Source organism: Heterocephalus glaber, unplaced genomic scaffold (genome assembly GCF_053883595.1).
Source record: "Heterocephalus glaber isolate CG9 unplaced genomic scaffold, H.glaber_assembly_v1.0 deba00000071, whole genome shotgun sequence".
NCBI lineage: Eukaryota > Metazoa > Chordata > Mammalia > Rodentia > Bathyergidae > Heterocephalus > Heterocephalus glaber.
The window spans coordinates 16,876,626-16,904,432 of record NW_028258137.1 but is presented as its reverse complement, the minus strand read 5'-3'; the positions used below and the strand labels follow the sequence as shown (position 1 = coordinate 16,904,432).

Sequence of the window (27,807 nt, the reverse complement as noted above, 5' to 3'; positions counted from 1 at the left end):
CTATTTTCTATTCCTACCCCTCACTTACCTTACTCCAGTGACACTGACTTTCCTTACTGCTTTAAAACTCTCTGTGGCTGGAGTGCTTCTCTAGGTATCCATATGAACAACTCTCCTGCCTCCTTCAAGTCTTTGTTGAAACATTTTTCCATAACACTTAACATCTTCTAATATGCCCAAAACTGTCACACTGTCCCTTAATAATCATCCCTCTCAATCCCTGGAAACTACTAATTGATTGTATCTTTTCTTTATTTTTTGTGGTAGTGGTTATTGAACCTAAGACGTTCGGACTGAGCTACATCTCAGCCCTTTCTTTATTTTGAGACAAGGTCTTACTAATTTGCCAAGTTGTCCAGGCTAGGGTTGAACTTGTGATCCTCCTGCCTCAGCCTCCTAGAGTGCTGGGTTACAAGTGTGTACTACCATGCCCGGCTACCACTGATCTTTTGTCAGCCTGTAGTTTTGTCTTTTCGGTAATGGAATCATGATATACTCTTTTGATATTGGCTTCTCTGACTCAGCATAATTGAGATTTATCTAAGCAGATGAATTTTATCAAGAGTTCATTTCTTTTCATTGTTGTCTTAAGTTACTTTTCTCATTGCTGATACCAAATACCTGACACCTAAAGTTAAAGGAGGAAAGGTTTATTTTATCTCACAGTTTGTGAAGTTTCAGTCCATAGTTAGCTGGCCCTAAGGCAGGGCAGCATGGCAGAGGAGAGGCAGTTCATGGCAGGGTAGGCAGAAGGTGGTAGCAGCAAGCAGCAAGCAGTGAAGCAGGCCTCCCTTTCCCTTTTATTCCACCCAGGCTCACACTTTTTGGGTGATACCACCCACACCCAGGGCAGGCCTTCCCATTATCTACACTCAGAACTATGCTAATTCCAATCTGTAGACTAATTTAGTACCACTACCCTTAATCCCAGTACCACAACCAGCTCTGACAACCCCATCCAGGAGCACATGAGGCTTTAGAAAGATACCTAGATACAAACCATAACAATTTCTGAGTCATATTTTATTCTGTAATTCTACTAGTTTCTCCATTTACCCATCGAAGGAAATTTGGGTTGTTTCCAGTTCTGTAACTTATGAATAAAGCTGCTAAAAACATTTGTGTACAGGCTTTTGTGTGGACATGTTTTCATTTCTCATGAATTATTAATTACATTGTTTACATGTTTTGTCCACTGGTGTGTTATTCTGTGTTCCTAAAACAGTTGCTGGTTCATGGGGAGAGAATTAATAAATTAGTGAATGTGCTATGTAACTTTAAAATGAACTTTACAGTGAAATCAGGGACTTTGAATACTTAACATCACTAAGCTTTAGACTGTGGTCTACTCTAACTTCACATGACCAGCAGACAAGCAAAAAGACACCTGCAAATTGAGAATGTGTCCAGGTACCAGAAAAAGAAAATTGAGAATGTAAAAGGTCTTTTACTGAAAGTAAACCAATTCTACTTTAATGTTTTTGGAGGCCATCTATCAGATTCCTGATGTGGGAGGGGGCAGCTTGGGATGAGGTTGAGGAGAAACCTCTTGGGAGAATACTTTCACAATGATGTCAGCCTAACTTGTTTCTGTGCAGAATGCAAAGCTGTATCTTCCACCCTGAGGATAATCTAGAAACAAACTTGCTTGCAAAAGCAAGACAAGTAAAGGTACCTTCACATTTTATGACCAATTTAGTTTCACTTAACTCACAGTAAAGATCATCTGCAAGGCTAAGAAAACAATGAAAGAGAGATGAAAAAGAAAATAGTGATTATATGAGAGGGAGTTTTTGTAAGGTAATCAACTCACCTGACTGTGTATTTATAGCCATAGGCTGTTCTGCACTATGAAGGATCTTCCGGGGAAGTTTAGCTGGCCACATAGCTGGGCAGGGTGGCACATGCTTGTAATCCCAGCACTTGAGAGGCCGAGGTAGGAGGATAGAGGATTTGAGCCCAGGCTGGACAATTTAGCAACTTAGTGAGATCCTAGAGCAGAGTGAGGGGACAAAAGAAAAAAAAAAGTCACATTAGCAGCAGTCATTTTTAAATCAGATGTTGGCCAATGCCCCACATATGGAATTCCTTGTAACCTTATTCATTAGAGTTTAGAGTTCACTAAGAATCATCTTGAGCTTGGCGTGATGGTGCATGCCTGTAATCCCAGCACTCTTGGAGACCAAGGCAGGAAGTTCAAACTCGGGCCGGGGGTTTTAGCTCAGCAGCATAGTGCTTGCTTGATAAGCATGAGGTCCTGAGTTCCATCTCTGGTACCAAAAAAACCAAAAACAAGTTCAAGCTCAGCCTGGGCAACTTAGCAGTTTAGCAATTTACCCTGTTCCCATTTCAAAATAAAAAATGGGCTGAGGATGTACCTCAGGGTGAAGGCTGTGAGCTCAGTCCCCTGTACCACCAAAAAACAAAAACATTGGATATTACCCAGATGGCTGTTTCACATCTAAAGTTTGAATAAGATTTCAGAATAAGTTTTCTTCTACTTTTTTTTTTTTTTTTTTTGCACAGAACTGGAGATTGAAACCAGGGTCTTCTCACTGAGCTACATCCCCAGCCCTTTTTATTTTTTTAATTTTGAGGCAGAGTCTTGCTAGGTTGCCCAGGGCTGGCCCAAATTCACAATTTTCCTCCTTGATTCTTCATTTCTTAAACAAGTTTTAAAAAAAAAATATAAACATAAAATTTCAGATATACAGAGCTATACTTTAAAAATCAAGTGTAACCTTATAAGTGTTTTGATATTTTGATGAAAATCCTTCTAAACTTCTCTTCAGGTATATGTGTACAGTACATGGATTGGGGGGTTGTTTGGTTGGTTTTTTGTTTTGTTTTTGGTCATTTTACAGAGAAAAGTCCCAGTGATACTCAGGATGGGGGATGCCCCTTTTCTTTCTTTCTTTTTTTTTTAAAGTGCTAGAGATTGAATAAGGCCTCATGAATGCTAAATAAACCCTGTGCTTCTGAGCTCCACGCCCAGACCACACCTTTTGCTTTTTTTGCTTTGAGGTTTAAAAAATTTTTTTTATATTGTGGATGGAACCTAGGGCCTGAGCTATATTTTCAGTCCTTTTTGTTTTTTTATTTTGATTCGATTTTTTTTTTTTTGTACTGGGTATTGAACTCAGGACCTTTCGCTTTCTAAGCAGGCATGGTGCCACTGAGCTAAATCCCCAGCACTGTATTTTTATTTTGAAAGAGGATCTTGCTAAGTCACTCAGTTGCCCAAGCTGGGCTTGAACTTGCAATCCTCCTGCCTCAGCTTTCCAGAGTACTGGAATTATATTGGGCCAGGGATTTAGCTTGGTGGTTTCGCGCCTGGTGCACAAGCACAAGGACCCAAGTTCGATCCCCAGTACCAAAAAGAAAGAAAGAAAGAAAATTAGCTTCATCATCTAAAACTTGAAACAGTTTACAAATATCACTGTTTATTTTTAGGATGATCTTTATGAGAGACACAAATAATTCTGAAATATATCCTGGGTTCTGAATTGGCCTAAAAGCCACATACGTTGCAAAAGCTCTGCTCATGCACCCAAATATTGAGGTTAAGGCCCTGTCGCAGTGAAGCCGAACCTTTTAGAACTTTCAGTGACACAAACAGCCCACTGGGGCTGCGTGCTGTAGGTTTGCCACCATTACCCTATGGCAACTAGGAAGGTCTTAGTGTAGGACTAAGAATACCATTAATATTCAGATAAATTAGAAGCACATTAATTTTTAATTTTCCCAGCCAGTATGAATGTTTAATTAGATGTGGAGGCCTGCATGGTCCTCAGCTCAGGTGAAACTCTTAGTAAGGTGATCTATAGGTGGTGTGTGTCTGCTTTTGTTTGTACATATGTGTGGTAATCGGTTCAGAGATGATACTGTCGCTTGAATATTGATTGCTAATATTGACTGAATGAAGTTCTGAGTAGATTATTAGGGTTTCCTCAGGTTGGTAGCCCAGTACTTGTATAGTGCCTTAAATGTTTAAAAACTGTGTCTCAGCAGTCAGCAGTGCCTGGAAATCTTAGGCATTTCTGCCAAGTTCTTGTGATCTAATCCTCTCTTGGAAGCACAAGGCTGAAATGTGTATTAAAATTCCTGAGTCAGCCGCTCAAAAGATATACTGGCTGCAGCCGTGCTCACTTTTCTAGAATGAAAAAAATCTCCTTTTACTGTCTCCACCCAGAAAAACATGCATTATAACTATGCAGAGAAAGCACTCCTCTACACACATACACTATATCTAAATGCTACCATTAGAATTATTATATTTTCAGCTGGTTGTGGTGGCACATGCCTGTAATCCCAGCACATGGGAAGTTGAGGCAGGAGGATTGCTACAAGTTAGAGCTCAGCCTGGGCTACAGAGTGAGTTCAAGGCCAGCCTGAATTACATAGTGAGACTCTGTCTCAAAACAAAACAAAATTATTTTCTAGTATATGCTTAATTTCAGCCAATCAACTTACAAGAAAGTAGCTTCATCTCTTCTACTGATTATGATTAAATTTTTAAAGACTAAGTCAGGGAAAGTAAAAAGAAAGGAGCTGAGCTCGGTGGACCACTCCTGTAATCCCAGCACTCAGGAGGCTGAGGCAGGAGGATCCCTGCAAGTTCAAGGCCAGCCTGGGTTACATAGTGAATTCAGGACCAGCCTGAACTACAAAGCAAGATGCTGTTTCAAAAAAAACAAAACAGGAAGAAAAGCAAGCAAGCTAGCTAGCTACTAATTATTGGATGTTTAGTAAGTGCCAAGGACTTTTTGCTCGTTTATGTTATTCTTTTATGGATGAGGATCTCAGAACAGTCAAATGTGTTCATATAGCTTTGAAGTAGCAAGTGTAGTTAGGATTTGAACCATATCTGATTCCAAAGGTATCCCAGTCATATATAGAGCTGTCAGCTGCTCATATAAGATTGTTACCAAAGAGAAAAAGTGCAGAGGGAAAAAAAGAGAAAATACATTATTATTAATATTATAAAAAACGTAGAGGGCCGGGGATTCAGCTCATTGGTGCCGCAACTGCCTCACAAGCGCAAGGTCCTGAGTTTGTCCCTGGTACCAAATCAAAAAAACAAAAAACGTAGAGAACAGTAAGCATAATGTACTATTTGAAATATATATATTCATGCAAATGTTTGTCTGTACAAATTCTTAGCATATCCAACATCTCTCTGGAAGAGTACACAATGATTGCTTTCAGGGATGGAAACTGGGCAGCTAGTAATCTTTACTACTTTTATTATAAAACCTTTTATATCTTCTTTTGAGATTTGCTTTATATGCACGTAGATTGATTATTCCTCATCCAAAAATCCAAAACACTCAAAATCCAAAACTTCTTGAGTACAGGCATGTATGGACACCACAAGTGGAAAATTCCACACCTGACCTCATGTAATGGTTGAAACATACAAGAACACTAAAACTGGGCCGGGGATTTAGCTTAGTGGTTCCACCGCCTGCCTTGCAAGCACAAGGACCCGAATTCGATCCCCGGTACCAAAAAAAAAAAGAACACTAAAACTATTGTTTAAAATTACCTTCAGGGGCTGGAGATGTGGCTCAGTAGTAGAACTCTTGTCTTGCATGCATGAGGTCTTGGATTCAATCCTCACTATCAAAAGGGGGGGGGTTGAATGATCATCAAGCTATGTATATAATGTATATATGAAACATAAATGAATTGTGTGTTCAGACTTGGGCCTTATCCTCAAGATATCTTAGATCACCTCAAGGGTGGGTTTTTTGTTTGTTTTTTTGGTACCAGGGATTGAACTCAGGTCCTTGCGCTTTCCAGGCAGGCGCTTTCCAGGCAGGCAGCAGAACCACTGAGCTAAATCCCCGGCCCCCTCCCCAAGATATCTCATGATGTATATCCAAATATTCTAAAATCTAACACTGGGTGTGGTGGTGCACATCTGTAATCCCAGTACTCTGGAGGCTGAGGCAAGAGGATTGCTGCAAGTCCAAAGCCAGCCTGGAGTACATAATGACTTCAAGGCCAGTGTGAACTATATAGCAAGACCTTGCCACAAAAAATCAAATCCAAAACACCTGTAGTCCTGAGCATTTCAAATAAGGGATACTCATATTACCTATTCAAAAGGGAAACTTTTTTTTTTTTTTGCAGTGCTGATGATTGAACCCAGGATCTTGTACATGCTGGGTTAAGCAATCTACTGCCATTAAGCTACACTCCCAGTCCTACTTTAATACTAATATTCTTTTCAAATAAAATATGAAAAACATTTAGATTAGGAAAAAAGAAAATCAGTCAAATCCTATCATTCCAGTGAGTTTCTTTCCAGTCTTATTTCCTATATATAGTTTTTCCTTTCCTCATTTTTCACATAACAATTATACTACATATATAATTTTATACCATTTGCTTTAACTTTTTTTTTTTTGGTATCAGGGATCAAACTCGGGCCCTTGCACTTGCGATGCTTTAACATTTTATCACAACTATTTTCTTTATAGGTATAATGTTAAAGCTATCTTAAAATGTATCAAGGCATTATATTACTAGTTAACTTTCAGTGTACACCACCTTATACAAAAATGTTAACATAGGCATTACACGTGATGATTCTACTGTCATATCACCATGCAGCAGCAATGCACTTTTAGCCAAGGTACTCTTTTTTTTTAATTAATGTATAACTTTATTATCATTCACTAAATACACACATATACAAAAATTAAAATTATTCAAAGAAAAATAATCCAAGGGGAAAAAAGCTATAATAATATTCAAATATAATAGAACTCAACCAAAGCAAAACTGAAAAGTACTTAAACATTTTTCCATATAATTTTTTTTAAAAAGCTCAAACATTAACAAGACATCAGAAGACGTGATTTGTTTTAGAAAGATTTTCAAAACTAATATTGAACAAATAGTGGTCTGGAGAAAAAATTCTAATTAACTAGTAGATTCCACATAGGCCAAATTCTTTTTTTGATTTCAATTCCAATACAGTCATGTGACACGTGATGGAAATATAATCTGAGAAATATGTTATTAGGCAATTTCATCCATGTGTATCGCAAAGTACCACACAGAGTGCCAACTTCTAAGTGCAAACTGAAAAGGTATACGTCAATCATCTGTGATGGCCCCTTGATATTATCCAAATACGCAGTTAAACATGAGATACATGAGGCTACCACTGGCATAGCTGCACACTGTTTTACAGTAAACTTTTTTTTTTCTTTGGTACCGGGGATCGAACTTGGGTCCTTGCGCTTGTGCAGCAGGCAGCGAAATCACTGAGATAAATCCTCGGCCCTACAGTAAACTTTTATATAAGTAGGATTATGCTCTAAAGGATGAAAAGCACAGCATGTTATAAGTACCTAAAACAGTAACAGTCATTTATCCATTTATCACACTATCGAGTACTGTGTACTGTACATAGTTGTATGTGCTTCTTCTGGAAACATACCCTTCCTTCTTTTAATCTCAGTGACTCTCCTTCCCAACCCACTGATAAGCTCCAGCCCAGCCAAGGTAGTCTTGATAAGACTGTTTCTTGTCTATAAGTGGGGTTAATGAACCTATAGAGCTGGCATGATGGCACACACCTGTAATCCCAGCACACTGGGAGGTTGAGGCAGAGGATCACCAGTGCAAGCCCAGCCTGGACAATTGAATGACCTAGAGAGACCCTATCTCAAAAAATGGGCTGCTGTGGGTTCAGTCTCCAGTACCACTACCACCAAAAACAAAAAGAAGGAGAGGGAGATGAATATAGAGGATTTTTGTTTTGTTGAGACAAAGTCTTACTGTATAGCCCAGGCTGGCCCCAAATTCCTGATCCTGGATTACATGTGTATATCCCAAAAGCTACCCAAGAAAATATAGTATAGTCTTTTTTTTTTTTTTTTTTGGTGCTAGGGATTGAACCCAGAGACCTGCAAATGCTAGGCAAATATTCTACCACTGAGCTACATCCCCAGCCCAGAAGTGTTTTATTTAACATGCATGATGCTTAAACTTTTTTTGGAAATGGTCTCTCTATGTAGTTCAGGCTGGCCTTGAACTCACTATGTAGCACAGGCTGGCCTCAGACTTGGAACAGTCCTTCTGCCTTAGCCTCCAAGTGTTGGAATTACAAACGTGCACCACCATGACTGGCCTAAATGTGTGGAAATATGAAGTTGCCAATATTTTTCAGATTTTAAATCTACAAAAGTAGGAATTTCTGGGCCAGGGATGTAGCTCAGCAGCACAGCACCAGCCTGGTAAGCACAAGGCCCTGAGTTCAATTCCTGGTACCAAAAAAAAAAAAAAAGTAGGAGTTTCTTATTCAACTTAATGAATGCTAACATTTTAGAGGTGAGTATAGATTTTCTGATTTGCCTTTTTTTTTTTTTTTGAGACAGTCTTGCTGTGTAGTTCAGGCTGGCCTCGAACTCACAGTGATCCTCCTTCCTCAGCTTCCCGACTGCTGAGATTATTCTGATTTGTCTTGAAAATAAGATGTGGCAATAAGGACAGCTGACAGGCCAGCTGTCAGCTGAGGCCGGGTAGCAAACTCTGTTCCCTGTAGATGGCACATATCCTTTTCCACACCATCCTGTTATCCCTGGTAACCTGACAGCTCCACTCATTTATTACTATGGCTGGCTTCTGTAGCCAAAAGAATTGGAAACCTCTAGGTTTGTTAACGTGCTAAAGAGAGTTGATGCTCACTTCATTTTCAAGTGGTCTGTTTAACACTGTGATTTTTTTTTTCTCTCCCAAATCATAAATTTTGCTTTCCTATGTAATGCATTAATAAAAGAGATTGAGAGAAGAAATATAAAACACAGGCATCTTTCAGATATTAACTAAAATATATTCATAGTCTATAATTAACATGTATATTGGTAGGGATCAAATTAAAAAATACTTAAAACATTTACCTTACAAAGATAAATTATGATTATTCCAAATGAGTACAAAGTCAAGAGGTCCATATTTGTACCTGTCTAAGCCCCAGTAACTCATTAAAACAGTAAGCTTCACCTCTCTTCTGTACAGTAAATAATATTGCATAACAAGAAAGGTAGGAGGGAGCACATGGTGACACACACACATGTAATCTCAGCATTCTGGGAGCCTGAGGCAGGAGGATCATAGATTCAAACCTAGCCTGGGAACTTAGTGGGACCCTATCTCAAAATAAAAATGGGCTGGGCATATAACTCAGTGTGATACACTGGTAGGTCAGGTTCAATCCCCAGTACAGAGAGGGGAAGAAGGAAGGTAGGTAAAAGGGACAAAGTTAAAATATTACTATCATGCCTCCCTGCCCCCAAATTCCCTCTTATTAAAGGAAAAGATTCTTGACCGGGGATTTAGCTCAGTGGTTTTGCTGCCTGCTGCGCAAGCGCAACCACCCGAGTTCAATCCCCAGTACAAGAATAAATAAATAAATAAATAAATAAATGAAAAGATTCTGTATGAGAAAGTCATGCCTTAAAATACTCGTTTAGACACTTTGTAGACAGAATTCTCAAAGGGAGAAGGAGGGGATAGGGAGGACCGATAACATCAAAACCAAACCACTTAGGTCCATCCAAACTGTTATAAAGTTCTGTACTCTGAATTTTAAAAAAAAGTATCAATCTTTTTCACTGACATTATCTTTTGTATATAGTATAAAATTGTATGCAGAATAAAATTTAGCTGTGAGCGTTATCTGTAAGTAGACCAGATGTGGAGGGTAGGAAATTGGAAAGCCCAAGGTAGGCATGTTATGATATGTTCTCATCCCTAGTTCCTCTTCATCTGGGAGGTTAGACTCATGGCTGTGTCTGGGCCACAAAGGGCTGAAATGTAGGCATGCATGAGTCTCAGCTAGAGGCTGAGAGGGACCCAGGTCCAGGAAAGGGACGTCCCGTGCTCCACTGGCAGCCCCACGCCGTGCAGAACTGGAAAGTGCCATAGAGCCAGGACTCCCTGTTTCCAGTGCTGGGCTCAACAGAGAAACTACTTTAAAGATTGTTATTAACTATGTTTTTAGAAACATAACTTATTTTTGAGATTTACTAATCTGTTAGTAAAAGTTTTACAGGCTTCTAATCATATATAACATTCATCCTAGCTATTATATTGATAAGCATTCATTGGCAATGACCTTTCAAACGGACATAGAAAACTGACTAAACATGTATTGATGTTAATAGAGGTAATGATGACTGATTTATCTATATTCAACTCTTCATTTTAATTTTTCATGATTTTTAAATTTTTAATCTTACTTTATCTAGTCCTTTCTTTTTCTTTCTTTCTTTCTTCCTTCCTTTCTTTCTCCTTCCTTCCTTCCTTCCTTTCTTCTCTTTTTTTGTACCACTCCCTGGTCCAGTTTATCTACTTTTTATCTACTACTCTTCTCTCCCTTTGCTTGATTTTGGCAATTGTTCATTTTTGGAGATGAGTTGAACTTCTGCCCACCACTACTACTTGCGCTGTTAGGCCAGTATATTAGACAGCGGTATAGGAACACTCTTTTAAGGAATATGGAGCAGTTGAGGAAGGGTCAGTCTTTTTTTTGGTACCAGGGATTGAACTCAGGAGCTTGTGCTTTCCAGGCAGGCAGCCGAACCACTGAGCTAAATCCCAGTTTGTTTGTTTGTTTGTTTTTAATTTTTATTTTATTGGTACATTTTAGGTATACAATATAATGACATTCATCATTGGAAATTTGCACCTTTACATACTCTCTTGGTTCTTATTTTTTCCCCCTTCCCCTGCCCTTCCTTCAACCCCTCCATCCCTCCCTATTTACAAAGACTTTGTTTCCATTTTTTCTTTTTCTCATATTCATTCCATTCCCTTCTTTCCTTTCCCCTACCCCTCCCACTTCCCCTTCCTCTCTGCCCCTTTTCTTCCTGTTTCACATTATCTATTATACCTTTTAGTCCTTATTTACACTTTCAGTTTCTCACACTAGAGAAACTATTTGCTATTTACACATGTGTGTCCTATTTATTTCACTTAAGAGTATTGCCTCAATGTGCATCCATTTAGCTATAAATGTCTCTAATTTCTCATTTTTTATGGCTGAGTAGTACTCCATTTTATTAAAAACCCACACTTTCTTTATCCAGTCTCCAGTTGATGTCCATTTGGGCTGCTTCCAAGCTTTAGCTATTACAAATTGTGCTGCTATGAACATGAGTGCACATATATCACTGTGGTATGATTCTTTTAATTCTTTGGGGAAAATACCCAGCAGGGGGATAGCTGGGTCAAATAGGGCTTCCAGTCCTAGTTCTTTGAGCTATCTCCATACTGATTTCCACAGTGGTTGCACCAGTCTGCACTCTCACCAGCAGTAAGGTAGAGTTCCTCTTTCCGCACAGCCCCATCAGCATTTGTTATTGGTTGATTTCATGATAGCAGCCATTCTTTCTGGGTTGAGGTGGAATCTGCGAATGAAAATGTTGAACATTTTTTCATGTGTTTATTTGCTATTTCTACTTCTTTGTCTGAGAAATGTCTGTTCATTTCAAATCCCCATTTTTGTCTCTTTTTTTTTTTTTTTTTTGATACCGGGGATCAAACTCCGGACCCTTTGCTTGGAAAGCAGGCGGCAGAAACACTAAGCTAAATCTCCGGTCCTCAGATGCCCATTTTTGGATTGGGTCTTTAAATTTGGGAGGTCTGATTTTTTTAAGTTCTTTATGGATTCGAGATAGTAGACCTTTCTCTGAGGAACAGCAGATGAAGATTTTTTCCCACATTGTGGGTTGTCTCTTCACATTGCTGGTGGTTTCTCTTGCTGTGCAGAAGCTTTTTAATAAGAAGAGATCCCACTTGTTGATTGTTTGGGCTAGTTCATGGGCAACTGAGGTTTTGTTCATAAAATCTTTTCCTACACCCATGTCTTCAAGAGTTGTACCTAACCTCTGTTCCAGCCGGTTCAGCGTTTCTATTTTAATATTTAGATCTTTAATCCATTTCGATTTTAGTTTAGTGCATGGTGAGAGATATAGGTCTAGTTTTAATCTTTGACAAGTGAAACCGAATTTTTCCAGCACCATTTATTAAAGAGGTATCTTTCCTCCATTGAGGGTGTTTGGCTTCTTTGTCAAAGATGAGGTGGCAAAGTGTGTCTAGAGTTGTTTCAGCATCTTCTAATCTCTTCCACTGGTCCTCAGGTCTGTTTCTTTGCCAGTACCATGCTGTTTTTATCACAGTAGCTTTGTCATATAGTTTCAAGTTGGGCATTGTGATACCCCCTGCTATGTCTCTGTAACCTAGAGTTATTCCAAATGAATTTTTGGATTGTTTTCTCAAGGTCCATGAAGTATGGTGCTGGGATTTCAATTGAGATTGCATTGAATCTATATAGCAGTTTTGGAAGTATGGCCATTTTCACTGTGTTGATCCTTCCTACCCAGGAGCAGGGGATGTCTTTCCATTTTCTGATATCGTCTTCAATCTCTCTTTTCAGAGTGCTATAGTTTTCAGAGAAGAGGTCTTTGATGTTGTTTGTTAGGTTGATTCCTAGGTATTTCAGTTTCTTGGATGCTATTGTGAAAGGAATTGTTTGCCCTATTTCTGTCTCAGTCAGTCTGTTGTTCGTGTAGAGGAAAGCTATTGATTTTTGTGTGTTGACCTTGTAATCAGGTACTCTACTGAATTTGGTTATTAAGTGTAGAAGACTTTCGGTGGAGTTCTTGGGGTCTTCTATATAGAGTATCGTGTCATCTGTAAATAATGACAATTTGACTTCTTCATTTCCTATCCTTATTCCTTTTATTTCTTTCTCTTGTCTAATTGCCATGGGTAATGTTTCCAAAATTATATTGAACAAGAGTGGTGATAGTGGACATCCTTGTCTTGTTCCTGATTTTAATGCGAAGGATTTCAGTTTTTGACCATTTAGTATGATATTGGCTGTTGGCTTTTCATAGTTTTATCAGATTGAGGTAGAGACTGTCTATTCCAATTTTTTGTAGGGTTTTTATCATAAATGCATGTTTGATTTTGTCAAATGCTTTTTCTGCATCTAATGAGATGATCATATGGTTTTTGTCCTTGGCTCTATTGATATAGTGTATTACATTGATTGATTTTCATATATTGCACCATCCCTGCATCCCTGGGATGAATCCCACTTGATCAGGGTGTATGATCTTCTTGATGATCTTCTGCATTCTATTTGCCGGTATCTTTTTAAGGATTTTTGCATCTATGTTCATTAGTGAGATTGGCCTATAGTTCTCTTTTTCAGTTGGGTCTTTCTCTGCCTTGGGGATCAAGGTGATGCTTGCTTCCAGGAATGAAGTTGGGAGTATTGCTTCCCTTTCAATTTCATTGAAGAGTTTAAACAGTAGGGGCAGTAGTTCCTCTCTAAATGTCTTGCAGAATTCAGCAGTGAAGCCATCAGGACCTGGGCTTTTCTTAGTTGGTAAGTTTTTAAGCCTTTTGTAGTACCTGTGGACAGCTCAATTTTTTTTTTTTTTTTGGTACCGGGGATTGAACTCAGGTCCTTGCCCTTAGCAGCAGGCAGCGAAACCACTGAGCTAAATCCCCGGCCCCTAGTTGGTAAGTTTTTAATTACATTTTCAATTTCATTGATTGATATTGGGTCATTTAGAATTTTTAGGTCTTCTTCATTCAACTTTGATAATTCATATGTATCTAGGAATCTGTCCATTTCTTCTGTGTTTTCCATCTTTTTGGCATATAGGTTCTCGAAGTAGGTATTGGTGATCCTCTGGATTTCTGCTGGGTCTGTTGTAATTTCACCCTTTTCATTCCTAATTGCATGGATTTATGGCCCCAGTTTATCTAGTTTTTAAAACAATAGCACCATGCCTTAAAATGATTTGTCAGTCATGACTGAGGTAAAGGTTTTTCTTTTTTTTCCTCTTCTTTTTGTGGTACTGGGGATTGAACTTAGGGCCTTTACACTGAACTATACCCCCACCCTTTTTTTATTTCTTATTTTGAGACAGAGTGTCACTAAATTGCCCAGACTCAGCTCAAACTTGAGATCTTCCTGCCTCAGACCCCCAGATTGCTGGGATTATAGGCATGCACTAAGAAGTATTTTGTGAATCTTAAAATTGAACTTAAAAAGAAAAAAGTTTCACATCTACTAAAAGCTATATTTTAATTTTGGGCTACACTAATAGGTATTGGATACCTATAGTACCAACCATTCAGGAAGATGAGATAGGAGGTTTCCAAGTTTAAGGCCAGTCAGGACAGTTTAATGAGATCCTGTCTCAAAATTTAAAATAAGGTGGATATATCTCAATGGTAACGTACCCCTGGATTCAGTCCCCAGTATAGGGAGAGAAAAATTGAAGCAAGGAGATCAGTTGAGTCTGCAATTGTGTCTATCTTGAAGATACTTTGTTTTTGCACATGTTTTTCAAGACTGTAATGATCTGTTTACATAGCTGTCCCCCTTGCTTTTTTGGACATTCCTTGAGGGCAGGATTCACATGTCACTTGCCTTTATAGTCTCAACAACTATCCTAATACCTGACACTTGGTAGATAGCTAGATAGAGTTGAATCAAATTGAACTAGAAATACTTAGCTTAATACAAGAAGAAGGCAGACAGGGATCTCCTGTAATCCCAGCACTCAGGAGGTTGAGGCAGGAACATTGTGAATGCAGGTTAGCCTGGGTTACAATAGCAAGTACAAGGCCAGCTTTTATAATTTAGGAAGATTTTGAGTCAAACACAAAAAGGCAGAGCAATATATAATCAGTCTTTCAGATATTTGAAAGGTTCTCATGTGCAAGAGAGGTTAAATTTGTTCTGTATGACTTCAGTAGACAGAGAACCAATGGGTGGAAATGTTAGGAATTTTCTAAGTGTTAAGAATTGTATAAAGTTACATGGTGCTGTCTCACGGGGTGCTAAATCTTTCTCAAGGAGATGGATGTCTCTTGTGGCACAAACTTGTAATCCCAGCACTCTGGGAGGCTGAGGCAGGAGCATCTCAATGTGAGCCCAGCCTAGGCAATTTAATGAGATCCTGTTTCAAATTTTTTTTGGGTTTTTTTGGTACCGGGGATCGAACCCGGGCCCTTGTGCTTTCGAGGCAGCCGGCAGAACCACTGAGCTAAATCCCTGGCCCCTCAAATGTTTAAAAAAGTGTGTGTGTGGGGGGTCATGCCGCTCCATGTAGAGGCCTTGGATTCAATACCTAGTAACTAACAATAAAAACAACAAAAAAACAGGAGATGGATGTGTTTTGAATTTTGTTTTTTCACTTTGTTGTAGATTTGGCATGTACACACATGTGCCTATTTTTGTCATTTTTCACAGAAACAAAAATACTAACCTTCTTATTTGATTTTTTTTTTCATAGTCAAGTTTATCCGAGAAGTAACACCATATATCAAGAAGCCATCCCTGGTATCAGATCTGCCATGGGAAGGTGCAGCTCCCCAGTCACCAAGCTTTAGTGGCAGTGAGGACTCTGGTTCTCCAAAACACCAAAACAGCACCAAGGACAGGAAGGTCATCCCTCTCAAAATGTGCTTCGCTGCTAGAAACCTAAGCATGCCGGATCTGGAAAACAGGTAAGCTGTACCTAACAAGAACATCATACTTTTAGCCTTTAACCTAAGGACTTGCTGCAATGTTACATGACTCTGATAAATAATATAGACAGAGGAAAACGTCAATCGGAGATGTAAGATTCATTTTTGAAGTTCTACATTTAAATTATTTCACATATCTGTACAGGTATATATGTAAGAAAATGTTTGGACAGACACTAGGAACTGTTAATGTTGGTTACCCTGAGGGGTGAAATGATAGAGAGTATTGTATTTTTTTGGTTGGGTTTCTTTTAAAAGTTTAAGGTATTGTAGAAATCATTTCATGTTACCTATAGGTTTATTCCTAAAAGGCAATGTGTGTTGCATCATCTAAATGCAGTACAGCTTGATCTTTCAGGAAGTTCTAGGCCAGGCATGGTGGTGACACATGCCTGTAATCCTAGCACTAAGAAGGCTGAGGCAGGAGGATTGCTGCAAGTTTGAGTCCAGCCTGAGCTATATAGTGAGTTCAAGGCCAGCCTAGTGAAACAATGTCTCATAAATAAAGTTCTACTATTTTGTCATAAAATAAGAATTTAACTTGTAAAGCAACTAATCACCTCTTTCTTAAAACCATATTGTGCTAGGGCCAGGGATTTAGCTTAGTGGTGCCACTCCCTGCCTCACAAGCGCAAGGTTCTGGGTTTGATCCCCGTACCAAAAAAAAAAATACTGTGCTAGAGGTGGTGGCACATACCTGTAATCCCAGCACTCTAGAGGCTGAGACAGGAAGATCCCTATGAATTCCCTTCCAGCCTAGGCTACATACTGAGTTTAAGGCCAACCTGAAAAAATAAATAAATTTTTCTTCACATTGGATAGATTTATATTGAGCCTTTGGTCTGTTAATCATGGACTTAAAACACAACAAATAGAGACCATACAGAAGGAAATAGAATAAGGAAACAGTGTGATAAAGAAGAACAGATTATGGGGCCGGGGATTTAGCTCAGTGGCACTGTGCCTGCCTTGTAAGCGCAAGGTCCTGAGTTCAATCTCCGGTACTGGCAAAAAAAAAAAAAGAACAGATTATAATTAAAATTGTCAACTATGTCAGAAGACAGTAGAAAGACTAAACTCCCTTTATTATAAATCATTTCTAGGAATAGATGTCTATATTGCTGCTAATATTAGAATAAATAAGGGCCCGGGATTTAGCTCAGTGGCACCGCACCTGCCTTGCAAGCACAATTCCTGAGTTCAGTCTCCGTACCGGAAAAAAAAAAAATAATAAATAGCAAAAGTATTGTGAAATTTCTGTAAAAATTTTCTGCAATTGTTGGAACAGTGAAAGAAGAAAGGAAAGTCATGTGTCTTGGCTGTATTGCTAACGTTATGTTGTCCTTATCGTCCACCCATACATCTTTTAGGACCTGGTAACCTTGGCCTTCCTCAAAACTTGGGGCCGGTATTCTCTTTAGTATACATATTTATATCTTGAAGACATTTGGTGATGATCAGGTTAGAACCAAATGGAGAGAGTAGTTTAGCACTACAAGAGTTCCATGACTCTTCTCTTTTCAGTATTATTATTATTATTGGAGAGTAAGTAGTTCCTAATTTTACATGAAATACCAAAATGTATAAATTATTTGTGCTTTTTGTAAACCATAAATTAGAATAAATTCAAGGTTATACCCATGATAATATTACTTCAACTTGCACTCCCGTGTGCTTCTTTAGATAAGAGAAAAACAGAATTATAAGTAGTTTGGTAGGAATTATCCATAACTTTGGTTATACTCATCAGGATCTGAACCCTTCTCCTGTGTCATGGTAGAAAAAGTATATAGACTCATTGAGAGTTAGAAGACAAAAGTTTAAAAGATAGGCTTGACTTTTTTATATACCTTGATTTCCTCCTGTATAAAATAAAAATTATAGGCAAATTCAAAGAGAAAATGATTGTAAACTTGACATAGTAAGTTCGTAAGACATTAACAGGTACAGTTGATGTCTTTGTGTCCTTATATAAGTTCTATAATTTCTCCCATTTTTCCTATGTAAAATGGACATAATGCCTATTCAGCTGTTACCAGGTAGTCCCCTTCTAAAAGTGGCTCACTAAATAAACATTACCAGGTTTTTGGATGCTCACATCTAGAGTTGGATTCAAGGTTCTTCTCATCTCAAGCAAAGAACTGAGTGAAATGAGAAAGAAATGCTGGCAAAGTTTATCTGAAAAAGTAAAAATGAAGTATGAGGAAGAAACTGGCTCAACAATGAGCTTGGGCTGAGTAAAAGATGAAAAAGCAAGATAGAAGTACACCCTGAAGGACACAGGGCAGGCTATCCTGAGAAAAGCCACCATAGTGAGCTCTTCTTGGCATCTGTGTCCTTTTATGCCATCCAAATCCTGAGGGGAACCCGAGAACTTCTACATACAGGTCCTAAGAGGCGGTCCTGGGATCCTATGCCTCTTTTCCCAGCCAGTCTAAGCCACACCTATGTCCTGTCTCACAACTGTACCCTTTAGAATTTCTTGAAGCTTAAATAAGATAATATCTATAAAATCACTTGGAGTTTTTTGGTCCTTAATTTGATCTCAACTCTGTCAGAGGAAATGTCAGTCTATCTATTGTCTTACTGATGGCCACTGGAACTACTTATAGTTTGGAGCTATTTATTTTGAATACTTTTGTATATGTGTTTTTGTGGACAGACATTTTCATTTTACCGGGTAAATTCATAAGAGTGAAATTGCTAAATCAAAGGAGAGGTTTACATTTGGTTTTAAAGAAATTGGCAGACTTTATTCCAAAGTAGTTATGCCATTTTAGATTCCCACCAACAAAATATGAGAGCTTCCATTGCTCCATTTCCTCTCCAACATTGGTATCATTCCTTTTTTAAAAAAATTTTGACACAGACCCGAGCTGAGTTGCTCAGCCTCGGCTGGAACTTACAATCTTCCTGCCTCAGCCTCCCAGAGTGATGGGATTACAGGCATGCACTACCATGCCTGGCTTGATATTAGTCTTTTTAATATTCACCATTCTGCTGGGTGTGGAGAGGAGTCTGTGTGTGGTTGATTTATCCTCCATTTTTATGTAAAGGCTTCAGTTTTTATTTTTTCTCACTACTGGGGGTTGAACCCAGGGCTTTTCTAGTAGGCTACATCCCCACCCCTTTTTATTTTTTAATTCTTTTTTTGAGATAGATTCTCACTATGTAGTTTAGGCTGGCCTCAAACTCACTATGTAGTCCATACTGGCCTCAAACGCATGACAATCCTCCTGTCTCAGCCTCCCAAGTGCTGAGATTACAGGCATGTGCTACCATGCCTGGCATAATTCATTTTATTTTATTATTTTAATTTGGTTTTTTGAGATAGGGTTTCACTATGTAGCCCAGGGTGGCCTCAAACTGACAATGTACCCTAGGCTGTCCTTGAACTCGAAGCAGTTCTCCTGTTTCAGCCTTCTGGGTACTAGGATTACAGGTGTGCACCACCAGGCCTGGCTGTGTTTTTTATTTTGAGACAGGGTCTCACAACATTGCTGGGCCTGGGCTAGAATGAGTGATCCTCCTACCTCACTCTCCCAGCGTGCTGGGATTGCAGGCATGTGTTGGCTAAGCCTTTACTTTCTATACCAAAAACTTGGCCAACCATCCTGGCACATGCCAGGAATCCCAGCACGCTGGAAGGCTGAGACAGAAAGATCTCACATTTGAGTCTAGACTAGGGACCTAGAAATTTAGCAAGACCCTATCTCAAAATTTAAAAAGGGCTGAGCTGGGGATTTAGCTCAGTGGTGCCGCCGCCTGCCTTGCAAGGGCAAGGTCGAGTTTGATCCCCAGTACCAAAAAATGAATGAATGAATGAATGAATGAATGAATAAGTTAATTAATTAAAAAGGGTTGGATACATAGTTCAGTGTGAAGGCCCTGGGCTCAATCTTTAGTACCACAAAGAAAAATAAATCAATCAAAAACTTACTTTAAATTAGAGAGAAACAATCATTTTTTACTATTTTACTACTTTAATTTTGTTCCATTCTATAAAGCTGGAACAAGTTGCTAACCATCAGAGTGAAGAAGGGGGAGGAGGAAGTTTACTCCCTTCCTCCTGCCGTGAATTTTCATGCCCTCACTACATGCAGCTGGTAATTATAAGTTTTTCATTCAGGAAAGTGAAAGATAAATAAATAATGATGAAGTCCAGGGAGAGAACATGAGCCCCTTTCTTAGCAAATAGCATTGTGAGTAGTATGAAATCTAACAAGAACACTGCTTTTTGGAAGTGTAAATTTGTCCTTTGCACTGATTCATGATGTCTCAGTCATCTTCATCATGGCTGTTTTCCATATAAAAGGTAAATTTTAGCTTTATGGCTTATGAAACTACATGATTATTACTAAATTGAACAGGTAAGTTATGTTGAAGCCTTGCTAAATAGAAATAAAATGGGCTGAACTTACAGAATCCTATGCATCTGTGTACCTAGACACAGATTTGATTCATGTGATCAAAATGTAATTGCATTTCTGAGGAAATCCTCAGTGGTTTGACTAGAGGCCAAAATGTTTCACATTGTGGCTGTCTCCCCTTTGTCCTGGGCCCGATCACTGGCAGACTGCCACCATACTTTTATTAGCAGAGTTTTCTGTTGAAAAAAAATTTTTTTGAGACAGGATCTCGCTGTGTAGCCCAGGCTGGTTGGTCTTGAACTCACAGCAATCCTCCTGCCTCAGCCTCCCAAGTTACCATGCCCTGCTGAAATTTTCTTTTATAATAATGCCAGGCATAGAGCCAGGAATGTCTCCATAGCATAGTGTCTGCCAGGCAAGCACACGGCCCTGAGTTTGACTCCTGGTACCAAATGAAAAAGAAATGCTAGGTATGGAGGTGCATGCTTGTGATCCCAGCACTCGGGGAGGTTGAGGCAGGAAAATTGCTGCAGGTTCAAGGCCAACCTGGGCTATTACATAATGAGTTCAAGAGCATCCTAAACTGCATAAAGAGGCCCTGTCTCAAAAAGCTACACACACACAAAAAAACAAAATTTTCTTTTTGGTGTCAGGGATCAAACTCAGATCCTTCCGCTTGCACAGCAGGTGGCGAAACCACTGAGCCAAATCCCCGGCCCACAAATTTTCTTTTAAAACAGCAGTAGACTAGAGCTGGGCATGGTGGCACATTCCTGTAATCTCAGTGCTTTGGGAGGCTGAGGCAAGAGGATTGCAAGTTTGAGCCCAACCTAGGCAATTTAGCAAGACTATCTCAAAATAAAAAGGGCTATAGCAAGCACAAGGTCCCGAGTTTGATGCCCAGTACAAAAAAAAAATAAAAGGGCTGAGGATGTAGTTGAGTTCAGAGGCCCTGTGTTCAATGTCTAGTTCTGCAAACCAAATGAAAAACTAGCTCTAGACTTTAGGTATTCCTTTGTCCCTTGTAACAGATTATTTTCTGTTCTTCCGGTTATTAATAACTAAGATCTTTGATACCGTGACTTTTAGAATTTAGACATGTCTGAGATTGTCCCAGGAGCTGTGTGAAGTGTAGCTACCTTTTCAACATGAACATTTTGTGTCTAGGGAAGGATGAACTGTTCCCTATCTTTACTGCTAAGTATGTCAGGAGGAGGAGTGAAGAAAATTTCTCAAATGTTTAGCCGCCAAACTTTTGGCATGTGTTTAAAATATGTTATTCTGTTTACAGTGCCAAAGCAACCAGGAAGTAAATAGCCCAAAAATGGTCAGCCTGATGATGTCTGGTTTGAACTAAGGACATCACTGCCTCTCCCACCCAGTTTGGTGGGACAAGAATGGAGCCTAATCTTTTGCTAGGATGAGTGGGGCAATCACTGGATGAAACAGATCTTCAAGCAGCCACTTTATATTAGCTACATGCCTTATTCCCACTTCCAGAGATAAATGATGTCACCAATTCCCCAACCTCTTAAGGATTGTATAGCATGGATTGGCTGGGATTTGGCTCTTCCCACTTTCTTAAGTCTAACTACTCATTTAACTCCTGTGTCTGCTTGCCAGCTTCCAAAATTTTGTTGTAGGTGCCCCTCTCTTGTTCTCCCTGAGCTTATCAGGTTGTGCTTTTTAAAAATCCTCTAAATTTGACAGTGATTTCTTACACCAAAAGCATAGTCCTTAAAGAAAAAATTGACAAGTTGAATTTCATTTAATTGTAAAATATCTCTGCAAAAGACTTAAGGAAATGAGAAAAAAAAAGAAAGAAAGAAAATGAGAGTTGGGTGTGGTAGTGCATGACAGTAGTCCTTTAGCTCAGTGTTTCTGCTGCCTGCCTCGCAAGCGGAAGGACCTGAGTTTGATCCCCAGTACCAAATAAATTAATTAATTAATTAAATAGAGGCTAGTACAATGGACCCTTGAAATTCATGGAGTTACATTCCTGAAACACTCATGAATTGTGAAAAACCTCGAATTTCAGATAAAAATGCCTATAAATGCCCATTTTTTATAGTTTAAGCCCCAAATATGCTGTGTTTCCTGCAGCTATATAATTTAATTTAATAAAATACTGTATTAATAAAGCCTTAGAAGGTGCAGGTGTTTTGGCAGCATCTTAGGGATCTTAGGGCTTTAAGAAGAAGAAAACCTAGAACAAGATAGCTAGAGGTGGTACAGCAACTTGTTAGGCTGGGAATGCTGGTGCATCTGCTGGAGATGGGTTACATGGCAACAGCCAATCAGCAGCAAGGAAAGCTGAATAACACTCTTGATTGGGTACTTGCAAACCTCCCTCAAAAAAAAATTGTAGAGGATACTTAACTCTTTCTGAAATTGCAGGGGTTTCCACGAACAATTATTAGTTCTAAGAAAAAATCTGCAAATGACTGAGGCCTCAAACTTCAAACCTCGACTTCATCAGAGTATACTGTACTAGGGTACTGGGGATGAGCCTAGGGCCTTTGTGTTTGCCTACATCCCGACCCTTTTTTTATTTCCTACTTTGTTACATGAGCCCAGTAAGTTGCCCACACTCAGTTTGAACATGTGATCTTCCTGTTTTAGCTTTCCAGAATTCTGGGATTACACGAATATACCACATTTAGAAATTACATTTTTAAAACTTTCAGCTAATTTGTATGGGTGACTTTTATGGATTGCTTTTTTTGTTTTGTGGGGGGGTTGGTTGTTTTTGCTTCTTTGTTTTCATTGTTTGTGTGGTTTGGCTTGGTTTTTTTGAGAGGGGTCTCACTATATAGATCAGGCTGACCTTGAACTCACTATGTAGCCCAAGCTGGTCTCAAACTTGCAATGATCCTCCTAACTCAGCCTCCTGAGTGCTGGGATTACAGGCATGAACCACAGTGCATCACTGTTTTAGGAGTAACTTTTGCTGTCTTTTTTTTTTTGGTACCAGGGATTGAACTCATGACCTTGCGCTTTCGAGGCAGGTGTCAGAACCACGAGCTAAATCCCCGGGCCCTTTAGGAATAACTTTTGAAATAACTTTTGTTCTCAGATGAGCATTACATTATAGAATAATCATTATGTTGACTATCTTTTAGTAGTAGTATAAGTCTTTTTTTTTTTGGTACTGGGGATCAAATTCAGGTCCTTGCACTTGCACAACAGGCAGCAAAACCACTGAGCTAAATCCTTGGCCCCTATGTTGACTATCTTTTAACTGTATCTTCTGGGACTCAATGAATGATTTAATCATATAATGTTACCTAGACATTAAAACATAATTCCAAATTTTCATGAAATGTAATATTCTTGCTGAGTGCAGTGGTGCATTTCTATAATCTCACCTACCCAGGATGCCAAGGCAGAAGGATCACAAGTTTAAGGCCAGCCTGAACTATATAGTGAGACCCTGTCTCAAAAAACCAAAAACAACAACAAAGGCAGGAGATGTAACTCAGTAATAAAGCACTTCTCTAGCATGCAAAAGGCCTTGGAGGCTGGGGATTTAGTTCAGTGGCACCGTGCCTGCCTCACAAGTGCAAGGTCCTGAGTTTGATCCCCGGTCCCAGAAAAAAAAAGGCCTTGGGTTCAATCCCCAGTATGGGGGGGGGGGGAGAGGTAATATTCTTTTGCTAATTTACCTTTTCTTTATTTCATGTAGTATAAATTTCAGTTTAGTATGTATCAGTAAGTTTTCTTATTGCCTGGCAATACCTTGTATCAGAATTATCTAAATATTTTTTAAAATATTAGTTCCTGATTTATAGTTGTGCCTATGACATTCAGCAAACATGCTTTCCATTTGTTTGACATGGAAATTAAGGTAAAGCAAAATGCTCTACTATCAACCATACCATAGGTTCCCTTGCCTTAGCTCCTTACATCAACACACTACAGGGCCGGGGATTTAACTCAATGGTTCCGGCACCTGCCTCGCTAGCTCAAGGTCCCGAGTTCGATCCCAGGTACCAAAAAAGAAAAAAGAACACACTACAATAGCCCATCCAGCAATTAGTCTTTCTAGTGATTACTTACCATGTGTGGTTTTATTTTAAAATTTTTATTAGTATATGTTTGCATTATATAATGACTACATTCATCAAGGGAAGTTGCTACATGTACATTGCACATATTATTTCTTTTTGTTTCCTCCATGTGTGGTTTTAGCTGGAATTGGACTCCAGGGAATTAAGAGAAAGTGTCACTACGTGAGCAATGCATAATTAAATTAGATTTGCAATTGTGCACATTAATCTCTCTGGTAGGTGTGATTACTTCTGACCCAGCTCACTTTTTTCTTTTCTTTTTCCTCACAGATTGATAGAGCTACATTCTCCTGATAGCAGGAACACATTGATCCTACGCTGCAAGGATACAGCCACAGCACATTCCTGGTTCATAGCTATCCACACCAACATAATGGCTCTCCTCCCACAGGTACTGGCTGAACTCAATGCCATGCTTGGTGCAACCAGTACAGCGGGAGGCAGCAAGGAAGTCAAGCACGTTGCCTGGCTGGCAGAACAGGTAGGCTGGGAGGCCGAGCAGGATTGCACTGGTCCCCATTCAGAGTCCGAATGGGTCCCCCATTGCTTGTATCTGTAATATTTATCATACTTCTATGTCTTGGGTACCCACCTTGCACAGCTTTTGTCGATTTTTTGTTTCTCCCTTGTTTTTCCTTTTTACCCTTAGCTTCTTGCTGATTATCACCTCCACCAGAAGAATTAACTGTCATGGTACTCACCATCACAATCCAACTAAAAGGAGGTTCTTATTACTGCCTTTGTCCTTACTGAGATAGGATCTTTTTTTTTCATCTCCAAATGTACAATTTTATTTTTTACCAGACTTGAAGAGCCACTTTTCACAAAGTGAGCAATAAGGATCCCTATTCATAGGACTTCTCAGTTTATTGCAAATTCATTTTTGCTGTTCAAAAATATTTTAAGTTCAAATATGCTTCTTTCCCTGTCATTTAAAAAAACTTTTCCCCATATATTTAAATAACGGGCAAATTATTTGACAAGCAAAATATATATTTATACATAAATGTAAAGTATAAATATTAAATTGAAAATATTAAATTTGAAGCAGAGGGCTGGGGATTTAGTTCAGTTGTCCTGCCACCTGCCCCACAAGCACAAGGACCCAAGTTCGATCTCCGGTACAAAAAAAAAACACCATAAATTTGAAGCAGAAACCACCATAAATTTTAATTTATTCTAAAATATTTATGAAAATATTCATTAAAATATTTAAGTTGAGGGGCTGGGGATTTAGCTCAGTGGTGTCACCACCTGCCTTGAAAGCACAAGGTCCTGAGTTCAATCCCCAGCACCAAAAAAAAACAAAATTTAAGTTGAAAATAGTTCATTAGGTTTAAAAATGATATAGGATAATTTTTCTGTAAAGGGCTAGATAGCACATAACTGGGTAATGACAGTCATGGATAAAATGGAATTAAATAGGCATGACTGTATTTTGGTAAAACTTCAGAAAAACGGGTGGTCACATGGATTTGGCCTAGAGGTCACAGTTTCTCCAGGGCAGCAGACTCTAGTTTACACCCCTGCTCTGGCAACAGTACAAAATACACAAAACATTTTACAAGCCATTAAACAAAAGTAGGGCTGTCTTTCGGAACTGGAGAGAAAACAAGGAAGCCTAAGAGGACTTTGAGTGAAGGGAAAGAAAGAACTGAAGAGAGCAAGTTATTTTAGATCCCTGGTTTGACCCAGAGAGAGTAAAAGCTCCTACATGGGATTAAATTACATCCGGGCCTGAGGGAGTTGAAAGAGGAAACTGGGGGTTCAGAGATAGAAGTTAAAGTGCTAGCTCTATTTTTTCACTGATTTTAGATCTTTTTAAAATTTCCTGCCTCTCCTTGAATTCTAGTTCCCTCCTATGCAAACAAAGGGATATAGAATGTACTAGATCATTGGCTGCCAAATACTGTGTCATAAAATCAGCATGTGGAGGTCTCTTGTCTCTGTCTGCCTGTCTTTCTGTCTCTTTCCTTCTTTCCTTTTTAGGTATTTAGGATCTCACCATAGTTTAGGCTGGCCTTGAACTCACCACGCGGCCCAGGCTGACCTCAAACTCAGTGATCCTGTGTCCTCATCCTCTGAAGTGCTGAGATGACAGGCTTGTACCACCACACCGGGCTTCATTTTAATTTTTTAAATACAGTTTCCCAGGTCTGGCCCCCTATCCTCCAACCCAGCAAAATCCTAATTTTTTTTTCCACATAGAAGTTGACTTTATTTAGAGATGGTGTTTTCTCCAACAAAGATCTGACTTGGTGAGTCTGTGGTTGGGCCTGGCATTCTCATTTTTTTTTCAGGCTGGAATTTTATGAACACTTCAAATAAAATTATTATAAACTGAAACATAAATATACAGGAATTTCTATGAAGCATAATTAGAAATACAAAGAAACTAGTGAAAAATCATGGGATAAGTACTTATGACTGAAAGATTTAGCATTTTGGTTACATTTATTATTGTTTTCTTTCTTTCTTTCTTTCTTTTTTTTTTTTTGGTACCGGGGATCGAACTTGGGTCCTTGCGCTTGCGCAGCAGGCAGCGAAACCACTGAGCTAAATCCCTGGCCCCCTCTTTCTTTCTTTCTTTCTTTCTTTCTTTCTTTCTTTCAGGGTCTTGCTATGTAATCCAGGCTGGCCTTGAACTTGCTATGTGTCCAGGCTGGCCTCAAACTCATGGCAATCCTCCTGCCTCAGCCTCTTGAGTGCTGGGATTACAGCCATGTGCCATCACTCCCAGCTTGTTTCTATACTATTTTCATATGCTAATTAGAAAATTGGATTGAATGATAATCATTCTGTTCTTTCAGCAATATTTTAAAAAGTCATGATTTTAAAAAGGTAACAAATTCACATAGTTCAGAATCAAAGAATTAAGTCTTGCTGTTTTTCCTGTGCCCTGCCCTTCTATTTCCCAGCTCCTTTCCTCTAGTGAAGTGATCATTTTTGTTCCTTCCTAGTGGATCGTTTGGTATTTTTTATTCTTTTTTTAAATAAGATATTATAACATGAATACAACTTTATACCTTGCCCTTTTTTTCATAATCATGCAGAGAGCTACCTCTTTTTTAATTATTATTATTATTATTTATTTATTTATTTATTTTTGCAGTACTCGGGATCAAACTCAGGACCTTGTGATTTCGAGGCAGGCAGCGGCACCACTGAGCTAAGGCAGCGGGCACCACCTGGCCCTACCTCCTTTTTTATAATTGTAAAGTACTCCATTGTGTAGGTTTAGTTAAATAAGGACTTTCTCTAGTTTTGTTGTTATATTTTGCCATTACAGATGAAGCTGCAATGGATAATCTTGTTATTCCTTTCAGGAATGCATTATCTAAATTCTTTAATTTCTGAGCCCAGAGAGATCAAATAACAAAGGAACCCATGACATCTGAATATATGTTTCTTAAGATTCTTAGTGGGGCATGGTAACACTTACCTATAATCCCACCACTCTGGAAGGCTGAGGCAGGAGGATTCCAAGTTCAAGCTTAGCCTGGGCAACTTAGTGGAATGCTCTCAAAATAAAATAAAAAGGGCTTGGGATATAGCTCAGTGCAAAGGCCCTAGGTTCAATCCCCAGTACCACAAAAAGAAAAAAAAATTTTCTTTCAAAGCCTGGCCTAGTGGCACATGCCTATAATCCCAGCTACTCAGAAAACTGAGGTAGAAGGGTCGAAGATTTAAGCCCTGCCTGGGCAACTTAGTGAGACCCTATATCAAAGTAAAAAAATAAGCAAAAAAGTCTGGAGATATACAGTAGTTCATTGTAAAGTCCTGGGTTCAAT

At 39.0% G+C, this 27,807-nt stretch overlaps 1 protein-coding gene across 1 annotated transcript in view; it reads left to right on the top strand.

Moving 5' to 3' along the window:
• Sntb2 (syntrophin beta 2) overlaps positions 1-27,807 on the top strand; it is a 96,320-nt gene that overhangs the window by 39,370 nt on the left and 29,143 nt on the right. Inside the window, exons 2-3 of the mRNA XM_004842956.4 lie at positions 15,342-15,555; positions 24,287-24,497. Coding sequence (XP_004843013.2) covers positions 15,342-15,555; positions 24,287-24,497 — 425 coding nt within the window. The remainder of the gene's footprint in view (positions 1-15,341; positions 15,556-24,286; positions 24,498-27,807) is intronic.